This window comes from Temnothorax nylanderi, unplaced genomic scaffold (genome assembly GCF_030848795.1).
Source record: "Temnothorax nylanderi isolate EJ_2023f unplaced genomic scaffold, tnyl_v1.0 TNYL_tig0009_pilon, whole genome shotgun sequence".
NCBI lineage: Eukaryota > Metazoa > Arthropoda > Insecta > Hymenoptera > Formicidae > Temnothorax > Temnothorax nylanderi.
Genome location: NW_027249071.1, coordinates 1,362,626 through 1,375,895, shown reverse-complemented (window position 1 = coordinate 1,375,895; position 13,270 = coordinate 1,362,626). Strand labels below are relative to the sequence as shown.

The following is a 13,270-nucleotide window of genomic DNA, read 5'->3' as shown; positions in this document are numbered from 1 at the left end:
TGAAGCTTTTGCAGTAAAGATATGTAAATTGTTTCCATCAATAATATGTAAACTGCTTAAAATGGAGCCTTCAGGTGTAAATTGTTGATGCAAAAATGTAACAAATATCAAATTTGAAAAAGAAAACCGTTGCTTGAAATAAATTCAATACTGTTGATGCATAGTATTTGTGGGCGCAGCTTTACATGCATTATTTATATTATTTGCGTAAACACTTTTATGTGCGTCACGAGTTTACGCACGTAGGTATATTTAATAAAAATGGCAGGCGTATTGCTATATGGGTAGTGTTATAAAATTAATATATGCTAAATGTTTCGTTCTTTATATTTCATTGAACTTGATTATGTCGAATCTTTTGCGCTTTGATTTATGAATTTATTAACATCACCTGAAGCTACTAATTCCTTTCGATTGAGAGTTTGGAAAGTTTGGGATTTTGGAGTTTTATTTTTAAATTTCGAATAATTAAAGATTTATACAATTGCGAAATTATATTTAGAAAATTGGCGTTTAAATTAAAATCTGACTTGTTAAACGTTAAATATAAGTAGGTAAATATCTAAGCTTATTATACAGTTAATACGTTAACAGAATTATTTTTAACACAGGATATTAATAATTGTTTTAGTCCCACGGTGAAATATATTTAATCGTTTATTATTAATGAAGTGGTCGAGACGCTTACAAATTCATTGCACAATCTTCCGCGAGCGGAGGAGGTTCCGCATATACATGTACGCTTTTATTCAGATAAATCTTCAACCATTAGCCGGAACAACTTTGCGATAAAAATATACGCGCTGTAAAAATAAATTAAGAAACTTCAGAAAGTGCGTAAATAAATAACGGTACCTATAAGCTCAATTCGCCAAACGTAGCAACAATTACTGCTAATTAGCACAGCGTCGATCGTTACGAACACGGCAAGATTCCGATAACCCTGGCGCCTTAATTTGACGATGGTTTCTGGTAGTACTTTTAACGCTGAACAAAAAATTATATAGGTCTTATATAGGGCTCTGGTTTTCAAGATATACAGTGTTAAATTTAAAAATAAATAATATGAATTTTTAAATAATACTTCAATTGCAGGGGGGGGTGGGGGTGAACCTCGGTTCGCGTGAAAAGTTAAGAACCCGTTTTTTCTTCTTTCGTCGCTTCGTATGAAAAGTTGCATTGTAAAAATATTTAATATCTGTAACAGAAATAACACTGTATATTTCGAAAACCAGTGTAGTTAGCCCTATAAGACCTATATAATTTTTTGTTCAGCATTAAAAGTACTACCAGAAACCATCGTCAAATTAAGACGCCAGGGTTATCGGAATCTAACCACGAACACGTATCATTTGTGTATGTTACATGTTTTATAAAGAAAGTACAGAGAGACATATAATTAAGAAAAAAAATACACTAGTAGACATTAGTATACGTAATACAGCATATAAATGCGATGAGTTGTGGATTTTCGTTTGTAGTACAAAAGAGACAGAGAGTATGGTCGTTCGCCGTAAGTACGAGAAACGCACATCTCAAGTTACTTGCCATAAACGAAATCATTTAAGCGTACTCGTGCGGAAGGGAGACAATCGCGACGTAGCGCGGCTGTCGAAGCCTTCCTTTCGCGCTAAAAAAATTGATAAAACGTAATATCTATATGTACATCAATACAAATGTGCTATTGGTGCGGCTCCGATCTGTTGGAAGCACTCCAACGTAGTTTATTTATCACAGTAGCACCCCGACTGACGTCACGTCTATATCTAAATCGCGCGAACGCTTCCTGAAAATCTGTGTACTCTATCGGATGAATTCAACTATTACAAATCGTAACGATTTTAACCGGTAAACAAACCGATAATACTCCTCTCCTAGCCCCTGTGCATATTCACAGTTACGATGTACTTTGTTTCGTAAGCTAATTATATCGTACGTGTCGACGAGACGTCGACGTCAGCACCTGCATTTTACGCGGATAATCCTACGACTCGTCTCTGTGTATGTAAGATTCTTGAGCATCCACCGTTTTACGAGTGAATCGTGCATTTGCGTTTACTTTTAATCTCTCTGCGCGAGCAATTATCGGCCTAATACGATAGTTAGGAAAAGATAATGTCCTGCTTCATCAGTTCGGTCGCGCATTTCGTGGGTCATATACCGAGATAGCTGCAGAGGATAAACGCGCCGCATATACATATGACTATCAGTATAATGACAAACCAGAAGGGCAGTGTATCTGAAACGTTAAAAAAAAAGAAGCTTATTAATTTCAATAAACTCCAGAGGTGACCGTTTAATCGTTCGCTTCGATAAGATACCTACGTCTGAACGGTATGCTGTGTATACAGATTCTGTTGTCCACGGAGATACTGACGACCGCGGTCTCCGTGTTACTGGTAATCGCTGGGCCGTCCAGTTTCGTTGGCAAGAATTCCAGACCGGTGACGAACATGCTGTGCGCCCCGGGTACGTGGAGCGCCTTCCTCAAGCTGAACGCCACGAATATGTCGACGCTGCCCGAGAACATCGTGCCGACGGCGACGAATTTACCGTCGTCGGAAACAGCCAACGCTGACAGCGTTTCCTTGTAGGAAGCGGATTTGGCGATGACCCCGGTATGGACGTCCCACAACTGAAGGAAACTGGGATTCTTCCCCGCGACGGCGTTGGAGAGCACGAACAGATCGATCTTCGTCTTATCCTCCGCCGATTTTCGGAATCGGCACCTTTTGTACATGTACCTCGCACCGTCCGACGGTGTCCAAGTGAGCTCCTTGTTCCTCGTACCGTCGCTCACGTTCCATAAAAAGGCCTTTCCGTCCTTGGCGATGCTCACCAACAGGCCGCCGCCCGGACTAAAATCTAGGTCGTCTATCTCCTTCTCGTGCGCGTCAAGATCGTGCAATTTGTATAGCTGCGGGAATTTCCATAATCTAACTCGACCGTCCGTGCCGCCCGTGGCCATAATCACCCCTTGCAGGCTCACCCTGACGACTCTTTGTAAAGGCTCGCCGTTCCTGTAACCGAAGATGTTTCTCGTTAGAAATCAGCCTAATGCTCTTCGACGTAATAAACGCAGCGAACTGTCTTACCCGAAAGCCGTCTGCACGCTGTCGGCGGGTTTGAGAATTAACTGCAGCTTCTTGCTCTTGACATTAGAATTGTCATCTTTGACCTCCTCTATCCTTTCCTTCGGCGGCTGAACTTCCTCGACCTTCTCGCTGTTCCTTCTGTGCCTAAGGCCTTCCTTGTTAGCCGCCGCTGTCGGTCCTTTGATCAATTCTCCGTTCTCCAAAGTCACCACTTTAGGATTCACGTTGTACAGTTGACAGTGGCTCTCTTGGCCGGCAACTATCCACGTCTTCTTGCCATTGTTATGCGAGGCGCAGTTCATGACCACGCTGGGACCCGTCTCGTGCCTGGTCACCTCTTCGGCGACAAAGTGTGCTCCGTTGTGTGATAATTCAAAAATTTCCTGCAACAACAGACTGAATTAAAAATACCCGCATATAACGCTGACGTATCAAGGTCCTGAACCAATTTTAAAAAAAGAGAACTTTACGAGAAAAAATCCCAGATAGTCAAATCTGTGTTGAAAACAAATTTTGCAAAAGTAGGTATCTGTTACAATATTTATGGCAGAAATATAACGAAATCTGCTGGCGAAATGTGATGAATGAAAGAAATCAAGTGGAATCTGCCATTTCGCAATTACCTAAATGTCCTAAATGACGTAATACATTCAAATAGTTACGAAATGACAGATTCCGCTGGCAATCTGGTATACGCTGAGAAACTCACAAATCCATTGGCAACGCCAGTCTTGGAGGAGCCGCCGCCGCCTCCCACCAGGATGTGCCTGCTGGTGAGCATCTGCAGGGTGTAAAGGGGGAAGTTCACCCTGGCCAGGAGGCCGCCTTTGTTCCTTCTGGAGGGCATGACGCGGCAGATCTCGCCGTCCAGCGATCTTCCGGCTGCTCGCGCGTGTAATCAGGTGATCCCGAAGGAACGGCGATATCACCTCGGGGAGTCCCTCTGGTAGCCCGCCGGGATCAGCACTGCCCGGATGGATCGCGCGCGCGACGCCCGCGTCCCATCGTCGCCTCCGGGAACAGCTGTTGAAACGGGAACGCGCGGCTCACGTGTCACCAGTCACCACCGAAGACGACGGGCCCGTGGACTTTGCGCGGACATAATAGCCGAGGATACAACACGCGTTCCACGTATTCAGTCGGAGCGGCGCGCGGTTGCGCGCTCCGTTTGCGAGATCGCGCCACCGCGACGTCCAGCGACGTCGGGATTGCAGAATGAAAGGGAAAAAAGAGGCGAAGCTGCGAATAATCAAGAGCAAAATATTATGAAATTTTACTAAAATATAGCCAATTTGAAATTTTCCCTCAATTGACCCCATTTCGTTGTCATTCCATTATTATTCCATCAATATTTCAGTAAAAACTCAGTTTCCAGTTAAATTCAGTAAATTTCATGATATCTGATATTTCATATACTTTTCAACAGTATAATTTAACTTTTCTTATATTGAAACATATTCAGTAATTTTTCAGTAACTTTTATTTCACTTTTCATGTGTACTTTTAGCAGATTTCAATTTGATCGAATTCCAAATGTTCCACCACGTTCCACACGTTGGTTCCAGGTTCCAGCGGGAAAACCGATGATCGATACCGCTTTGCCGATCGAGGGGGCTGACTCGTTTCTCAGTCAGCTGCGCCGCCGAGGGCACCCGAGCGAGCCCCGCAAAATGGCAGGTGCCATAGTGCGTTGTTTTCAAGTCCCGAGGAGACAATTAGGTGAGTTTCGAGGGTCCACTTGTTATTTCGGCCCACGCGAGCTGCTGCGAGCCACGAACAGGCCGTCCGCGACGTAACGGCGAGCGAGCGTTGCCCCGCGTGCTTCCGAAGACGCTGCTCCGCTCGCCACGACTGGCCTACGAGGTTATGTAATTGAATAATTTTGCGCTATATTTAAAGGTCTCCTCGGATCGAGCTTGAGCAGCCAGCAGCAGAGAACGTTCGCCGATGCCGCCCCGGAAGGAAAGGTGAGGCTGTTACTCGACCGTTCGTCTTAGTTGCCCTCCATGGTCCCACCTCTCCTGCCTCCAAAGTCTCGACGTGCCCTTATCTTGTTTCAAGTATAGCCACAATGAACGAGAATGCCAAGTGGTGTTTGCATTGTTATCGTCTTTCTTTCTTTCTTTCTTTCGTAGAAAAGAGGAGGGCCCCTGGCCGATGAGGATCGCATCTTTACGAACCTGTATGGTAGACATGACTGGCGGTTGAAAGGTGCGATGAACCGCGGCGACTGGTACAAGACTAAGGAGATAATGGACAAGGGTGCCGATTGGATCATCAATGAGATCAAGATTTCTGGTCTCAGAGGCCGCGGCGGGGCCGGCTTTCCCTCCGGGATGAAGTGGTCCTTCATGAACAAGCCTTCTGACGGTCGGCCCAAGTATCTGGTGATCAACGGCGACGAGGGCGAGCCGGGTACCTGCAAGGATCGCGAGATTCTACGCCACGACCCGCATAAACTCGTGGAGGGCTGCCTGATCGCCGGTCGCGCCATGGGAGCGTGTGCCGCTTACATCTATATACGTGGTGAATTTTACAACGAGGCGTCCAACATGCAGGTCGCCATAGCCGAGGCTTACCAGGCCGGTCTGATCGGAAAAAACGCCTGCAACTCGGGTTACGACTTTGATATCTTCGTGCAACGAGGGGCGGGCGCGTACATCTGCGGCGAGGAAACCGCTCTCATTGAATCCATCGAGGGAAAACAGGGGAAACCGAGGCTAAAACCACCGTTCCCGGCCGACGTCGGCGTGTTCGGGTGTCCCACAACCGTCACCAACGTCGAGACCGTAGCAGTGGCGCCTGTACGCATCGCCGATACATTTTTCTTTCTGTTACTTTATTTACTTCGTTCATTTTATTGATAATATTATCCGTACAGACAATCTGTCGCCGAGGTGGAGCGTGGTTCGCCTCGTTTGGACGTCCGCGCAATCACGGAACCAAGCTCTACAACATTTCCGGGCACGTGAACAATCCGTGCACCGTCGAGGAAGAAATGTCCATCCCTCTGAAAGAGCTGATCGAGAGGCACGCGGGAGGCGTAATCGGAGGATGGGATAATTTATTAGGTGTCATTCCCGGTGGCTCTTCGACCCCCGTCATTCCTAAGAGGTAAACAAAGAGATCCTCGACGACTATCAGATTACGTTCCGAGAGTCACGAGAGTCGAAAATTTTAGTGTGTGCGACACCGTCCTGCTGGACTTCGACGATCTGATCAGGGTACAGAGCTCGTTCGGGACGGCCGCGGTGATCGTGATGAACAAACAGACGGACATAATTAAAGCCATCACCCGTTTGATAAGCTTCTACAAACACGAATCTTGCGGCCAGTGCACACCTTGCCGCGAGGGAATCAGTTGGATGTACAAAATATTGAGAAGGTGGGCACTGATAACTTTATCTCGTTCATAAAAAATTATTATCCGGTTTTGTAACAATTTTTTTTGCAGGTTCATGGAAGGTAACGCCGAGACACACGAGATAGACATGCTATGGGAGCTTACGAAACAAATAGAATTGCACACGATATGCGCTCTGGCGGACGGTGCCGCGTGGCCCGTGCAAGGTCTGATCAGGCATTTCAGGCCAGAAATCGAAGCGCGCATGAAGGAACAGAAACGAGCGGCGTCGAAAAGTTGAAAATTCGAGCGAGATAGAAACAGATTAGACGGAATATAACGAAAGAAGATATTTAGAGCAATCCTTGTAAGATTTTATATTTATTTTCGGTGTATATAAATGAATCTATACACAATAGGTACGATTCCCATGTAACGATATTCTTCGAACCCGGGCCGACATATATCCTGGAGGTTCAACTAATAAAAGAAATATAAGAGAAAAACTGGCTATATTTCTATATGTGTCTATAATACGTAAATTGTAAGTAGACGTGCTACTTAGCAAGATCGCGTATCGCACGGGTTTACGTTGAAAATATCGTAACGTTTAACGTTCACATTTACGAAGGAAAGTAAAACCGGCGAAGCAAAGTGCTTGGAGCAAAAGTTTTCGTTTAATGGCGGTCATTCACCGGAAACCAGGAGAAATATTTCGGGCGCTTTAGTACGAGAGGAAAATTGATACTATGCTTTAAGATTGGTTTAATAGCGTGATATTGTTAAGAAATTTATAAGTTCTAATCTATCCTACACAGATCGCGCAAGCGATCCATCTTACCTTTTCAAAGATGACACTCGGGATGAAACAGCAGCATAAGAATATGAACTGGCCGACGTGAAGTTTCGAGAGAGAGATATACGACCTCGGAGAGAAGATCGTGTGCGCAGAAGTGTGAGAAGATTCGATTTATCCTCGAATACTCCGCCGAGTTTACTTACAGCCATACAAGATAACATTTACCTCCCGCGTTTTCTTATGCAAACAGCGTGCTCCCCGTTACGCGGTTTTTACGAGACTTATGTTACGCTTTGCATTGCGGGGCTCTCAAAGTAACTTGCCGTGAGTTATAGCAACAGTATAACGGCATCGGCGATGAATTATGCGAAATAAATGATACGACTATTGAATGGAAAATATTTTTGCCGGAACACCGGAGAATGAAGCAGGAGCCGGCCGCTCCTCCATGAATCATGCATACGATCCACTTACGAGCTCGGAGTGAAACGTAAAACGTAAAACCGGGCACGTCCGGAGATGAGGATGTTCGCCGGTAGTTTTATCGAACGATACTTTGCATTTTATTCGTTCATCATACAAGAGAATTCACTAGCGCTAAACGTTCCGCCGGCTACAATACGGATAATAATGTGACCTTAGATACGGTACAATGTGCGTATACAATACATATATACAAAAGCACGTTCGCTTGTTCGGCAGACCGTTGCGTCTGCTCTCCCTGTCTCTCGTTTCTCTCGCACTCTCTCTCTCTCTCTCTCTCTCTCTCTCTCTCTCTCTCTCTCTCTCTCTCTCTCTCTCTCTCTCTCTCTCTCTCTCTCTCTCTCTCTCTCTCTCTCTCTCTCTCTCTCTCTCTCTCTCTCTCTCTCTCTCTCTCTCTCTCTCTCTCTCTCTCTCTCTCTCTCTCTCTCTCTCTCTCTCTCTCTCTCTCTCTCTCTCTCTCTCTCTCCCCCTCTCTCTCTCTCTCGCACTCTCTCGTTCTCTCGTTCTCTCCCGCTCTCTCGCTCCCTTTTCTCGCTTAGCGCTACTAAAGTCGGAACTGTCTTTTTCGTGGTTTCTCGAATTATCGTTAGTTTACTCTTAAATAATATATTTAAGCTAGCCGTTACATTCTCGGGGTAGCTCGTCTTCTCTGGCGAGCTATCCCGCTTGTGTTAGTAAGCGCACACACTGTCTTTTATGATAGGTCCGTTGTGTTACGTTATCTCCGTCTCTCTTATTCTCTTTCTCTATGTATACATATATATATATTATCTATACCAAATCCATTTCATTTCGTCGCGAATCCGATATTACGTTCCCCTTTATCTTCGCATCTCCTTTATTCATGACTCGCGGGCAGTGATGGCAAGATTGGTTTGTCCCAAGTGCTCGCTCCAGATTGAAAAAATGTTTAGGCACGATACCGATACGCATTTTCCTTTAACATTTTTAGGCACTAACCCATTGCATATATTATAACCAGCGTTAAACCTTAGGTAAAGAGGATAACTGCTTCTTCCGATAGTCGTGTATCTTGATCCTATCGAGTATCCGATTTCAGGAAGAATCTATCAAGTTAATAGCTATGCCAGCCCTAAAAGCAATCGTCCCTAAGGCTCTCACGCTCTCGTTTCTAAAACTAAAACGGGAAAGCTATTCTAAAGATACATATACTTAGCAAACACACAAATTTTTCGACCGTGTACTAAACGTAAATTAACAGCGTATATACGTCGCGCGGCAGTGCGAACTTAATTTAATTTAAATCTCGTTGATACGGCACGTCGTGGCGTAATAATCGCAGGTCATAGCACTTGTCGTCGAAGATCATCCCTCGGCAAGCATCCAGACGCGGTCGCACGTGAATTGGCCCCGTTTAGAAAAGAGAAGTGTCTCGGATTATGACGTTTTAAGAGTCGAAGAGTCGCTAATTTCATCGGAAGGCATAGTAATCTGATGCATTCGCCGCGTCTGTAGCTTCGCCCAATCATTTCTGGATCACTTCCCATCACTGCTCACGACGACTTAACGGTCTCTCTCTCTCTCTCTCTCTCTCTCGACGCCAAAATACAGGCCTCTGAAGCACCGCGTCACACGCGGAGCGTGTGTTTTGTCGCTTCGGGCCCCGTCCCTGTCCGCCCGTTCTTGCAAACACTTCGCGCCGCGTGTTATCGCGCAACGCGTGACGCGAAACAGGCCTCGTATGCGCGTACGAGGGCTTCTTCGACATCGCGCGTGTGCAGCACATGAAATAAAAAAGCTCACGAAATAGCAATTTCTGCCGATCGATCCCTGCGGTATACGCGAATCGGAGCGGACGGCGGACGGGAGGACGGAGCCTGACAACGTGGAAGCTGGCGGCGGTGGAGACGCACACGCTTCTCGCGTGTCCTTCGCGGCCTCTCGAAGACGCACGGAGACGAGAGAGCGCGACGACTTTGTATAATAAAATAAAATTGTAGCACGCGCTTATCCACTCGCTCTCGGATTGTACTTGTTTTGCGAAACACCTTGTCTCTTCCTCCTGTCCGGCCCGACCGCGCGCGGACGGGCCGCGCTCTTCTCGAGGCCGACGAGGACATCTCGAGAAGAGCGTTACATTATGCACGATATGATTGAAAGCTCGCTGGTCGCACGCTCTTTGGCATGATCATTGGCTGTCGTCTGGGCAAGATCACGCTTATTGTTGGAGAACAACCCTGCCGCTGGACCCGCGGCCACCGCGCGCATTGGTTCCCCACTTAAATATCTGCCATAAAAATAGATGCGCCTCTATCGCAGTTCCCGTACGTCAGTCCCCTACCCTATGCCCACTTCGGGAGGAATACGGTTCCATCTCCTTCGTCTTACTCCTCCTCTTTCTCCCCCGATCGGCGTCTCGCCCCGATTCCAAGGAGTCTATTCTCGAAACCGTGCGAAAGAGCGTTGCGCGCACGTGTGAATGGGAATCGGACCGTCGCGTCGTCCTCAATGAGGAACGTATATAGTCTCATCGTCGGTGAACGTAAGAAATAATGCCGTTTACTTACTCGCGCGCGCGCGCGGTCTCGAGAATACGATCGCGGTCGGTGGTGTCCTTCGGAGAACTTGGCGAACTCGGCGCGATAGGAGACTGACGATCGCGAGTAACAGAGATACCATATCGGGGAGATTTCCTCTAATAGCGTTACGATAGCGTATACGATTAATACCGACGTTTATTTCTCTGTTCCTCTCGATCTCTCTCCCTCTCGTTCAAATTCACGATGTTTTACGGTAATCTTTCTCTTAACGAGTATATTAGCGATACACAACCACTGTACGATAATACAGAAAATCGCAGGGCTTCGTTGAAATTGTTCCAAAGCCAATCCCCGCCGGGGATAAATTTATCTCCCAGTTATAAGCTGACTTCTGTCAAGCCGAAGTATTGAGGCGGATTTGATGCCAAAAGCAACACCGCCGCCGAATATAATCGATATCGCCTATTCACTTCCGTCCGCCCGAAGTCGAATCTCGAGTCAAATTCTCGAAGCCACGACGGTGATTTACCGAGAACATCTCCCGAGAACGTCGGATCGAGTCAGGACGAAACGCGTCACATATATATATACATATATACTACCGCTGCTCCGCGCCCGATCGTTTATTCTTGGATGATAAGACATTGCTTCTGCAAAGCGCTGGAATTTTGAGAAATGGATCGAGCGGGTATCTCCCGTGAATCAAAATGTTGCCGTCAGATCGGGGGGAGTAGTCGCGCGCGAGCCGGACGACTTCTCCGCGACTATAGAAAATAGACGAGAAACGCGCGGCTTTCCACGTTTCTACGTCATAAATCAAGATGAATGATACGATCCATCGAAATACCATGCCATCTCCGACAGATGCATCAATCTTCCCTTACATGTTAGGGGTATCTCGCTCCAGTGGCAGTGACTTTTTAACCGCCGCTGCTCATAAAAGCGACCGAGACTCTAGCGCGATTTCCAGAATATACATTTGTCTCAGTCTGCTGAGAGCGTTCGTGCAAATAATTTTTATATATAATACAATTTCTATATGCGCGCGATGTATCGCGCGGAATCGTAACTAATACGAATCTCGTCCGTATTACAATCAAAAATTAATCATATTCTTCTGCATATATCGCGAATTGAAATGAAAATAGAGTTATCATCAGCCTTTGCCGCCTCGCTGTACGGCCGTATTTTTATCGCTGAAACATTTCGATAAATATTCCAATAATGTAATCACAGATCGCCTATATTTGTTACAATATATCTTTCTGAGGGGAAAAAAATTACTATTCGTCATTAATTCGGAAGCTACAACGAAGTCCTGCGACTTATAAGATCCACATTGACCGACCCGACCGTGCAAGAACATTCTTATGGCTGTTACGCGGAGAGAAACGATCGTAGGAACAATCATTGCACCTTATTACATCTCGACGTGACTTTACTGCGTAACTGTACAAGGCGCTCTAGGTTTACTCGGAGGAAGCGTGGTTGATTTGAGAAAATCGGAACATGCTCCGCGGCAAGACAAAAATACAGTAATAATGATCTGATTTATTAGCTGGCTCCCAAAATCAGGACAGTTTTACGTAGGTAATAGGATCGGTAACAACGGTTGTCTTTTGTCGCTATGATTAATCCGCATAATAACGTCGCGTTTCGGACCGTTTCCCCGCGCAAGATCGTCCGCGTGAGGGATTTGCGCGACTCTCTGCCAGAAATATATATAACGGAACGAGAACGACGTCCGCGCGCGACGGGCGAACTTGCCGCGAGAGAACGAGCGGTGACATTTCTGCGCGTAAACGGCGGGCTGCCGTCGGAATTGGTTTCGCGATAACGCCAAGTTGTCGCGCATACATATCGACAACGACGCCGACGACGGACGACGACGAGTTGCAGAAATGTAAATATCGAGCGACGTGAGATTGTTCCAGCAATCCCATTTCTCTCGGACCGCAGCACCCCGAAAAGTCCGACGGCCAAGTTGCAGGGGTATGCACGTCTCTGCTTGCCTACTGTGTGTATACGTTTGTGTGTATGCGTATTTGTCTACATGTACTTGCTTGCGCACGATGGTCAAGATCGCTCATTGGCGGATGGAAGGCACGGGGTAAGGATATCAAAAGGGGGGGTCGAGACTCGACGACGGCAATGACGACGATCGCTCGCCGAGGAATCCGCGTGGATCGTCCACGATCGCGTCGTCCGAACTATCGATCGTCGCCGGTCCAATCGCTCGCCGCCCACGCGGGCAGAGGCGTCTCGTACTCCCATCCCGGGCCGCAGTAACGCCACGCGTGCAGATACATCACCAGGTCCGACGGCTTCGGGTCCCTGTACTTGACTTTGCACTCGTAGCAGTGCGGGTCGACGGTGACCTTGTCGTTGGCGAAAGTGGAATCCGGCGGTTCCGAGCCCGTCTGCGTGCCCACGGTGACCTTGAGGGATTCCTGCTGCTGCGGCTGCTGTTGCTGCTGCTGCTGCTGCGGCGGCGGCGGCGGCGCCGGCGGCTGCTGCTGCTCGTCCTCGACCAGGCCCGGGGTGGACGACGGCGAGGAGCTGTTGTCCTTGTCGCTGCCGGAGCCCAGCATCCGTTCCTCCAGCTCGAGCTTCGGCTTGAACAGGCTCATGTCGGAATCGCCGTCCATGCCGAGCCAGTTCTCGGCGTTGTGGATGCTGATGAGATCCCGGACGAGCTCCTCGTCGGTCTTGCCGATGTTACCGCCCTTACCCTTGTGCGGGCCGAAGACCACGTGATTGTAGAGCGGATCGTTCACCACAGGATAGCCGAGGTACTGCAGATGCACGCGGATCTGGTGCATGCGCCCGGTCTGCGGCTTGCACAGCACCACCGACGACTTGCCGTTGTAGCTGAGACGCTTGAAGCGGGTGATGCAATCCTTGCCCTTTTCGGAGACCTTGCAGACGCCGATCTTGTAGGAGACGACCTCGATCGGCTCCGAGCAGATCACCTCCTCGTCGGGGAACTCACCCTCCACTCGGCACACGTACTGCTTGTGGACCTGGAACGTGGAGACACGGCATGAAA

The 13,270-nt window shown here is 47.5% G+C and overlaps 3 protein-coding genes across 6 annotated transcripts in view; 1 reads left to right on the top strand and 2 right to left on the bottom strand.

Annotated features, from left to right (window-relative positions):
* Positions 1-644: 644 nt before the first annotated feature.
* LOC139787047 (guanine nucleotide-exchange factor SEC12) lies at positions 645-4,237 on the bottom strand. The gene is made up of 4 exons (XM_071726137.1): positions 3,805-4,237; positions 3,096-3,478; positions 2,326-3,020; positions 645-2,239 (listed from the first exon to the last, which is right to left on the bottom strand). Exons 1-4 carry the CDS (start codon positions 3,940-3,942, stop codon positions 2,154-2,156), a joined length of 1,302 nt encoding a protein of 433 aa, XP_071582238.1. The 5' UTR covers positions 3,943-4,237; the 3' UTR covers positions 645-2,153.
* Positions 4,238-4,669: 432 nt separating this feature from the next.
* On the top strand, positions 4,670-6,944 carry Nd-51 (NADH dehydrogenase (ubiquinone) 51 kDa subunit). Its single transcript, XM_071726132.1, has 6 exons — positions 4,670-4,814; positions 4,995-5,062; positions 5,231-5,899; positions 5,977-6,209; positions 6,277-6,480; positions 6,550-6,944. Exons 1-6 carry the CDS (start codon positions 4,679-4,681, stop codon positions 6,737-6,739), a joined length of 1,500 nt encoding a protein of 499 aa, XP_071582233.1. The 5' UTR covers positions 4,670-4,678; the 3' UTR covers positions 6,740-6,944.
* Positions 6,945-7,776: 832 nt separating this feature from the next.
* LOC139787011 (pseudouridylate synthase RPUSD2) overlaps positions 7,777-13,270 on the bottom strand; it is a 115,730-nt gene continuing 110,236 nt past the window's right edge. For all 4 annotated transcript variants that reach the window (XM_071726105.1, XM_071726110.1, XM_071726122.1 and 1 more), the window contains one exon: positions 7,777-13,244. In XM_071726105.1, the coding sequence (XP_071582206.1) occupies positions 12,432-13,244 (813 nt within the window). In that variant the 3' untranslated portion in view covers positions 7,777-12,431. The remainder of the gene's footprint in view (positions 13,245-13,270) is intronic.

Excerpts from the sequence above, each read along its gene's own strand:
- LOC139787047 (XM_071726137.1), bottom strand. The coding sequence starts at position 3,942 with ATGCCCTCCAGAAGGAACAAAGGCGGCCTCCTGGCCAGGGTGAACTTC. Across the intron at positions 3,479-3,804 it reads CTGGCGTTGCCAATGGATTT|GAAATTTTTGAATTATCACA; the intron begins GTGAGTTTCTCA and ends CTGTTGTTGCAG. Across the intron at positions 3,021-3,095 it reads AGCGTGCAGACGGCTTTCGG|GAACGGCGAGCCTTTACAAA; the intron begins GTAAGACAGTTC and ends CTTCGGTTACAG.
- Nd-51 (XM_071726132.1), top strand. The coding sequence starts at position 4,679 with ATGATCGATACCGCTTTGCCGATCGAGGGGGCTGACTCGTTTCTCAGT. Across the intron at positions 4,815-4,994 it reads AGTCCCGAGGAGACAATTAG|GTCTCCTCGGATCGAGCTTG; the intron begins GTGAGTTTCGAG and ends CTATATTTAAAG. Across the intron at positions 6,481-6,549 it reads ATGTACAAAATATTGAGAAG|GTTCATGGAAGGTAACGCCG; the intron begins GTGGGCACTGAT and ends TTTTTTTTGCAG.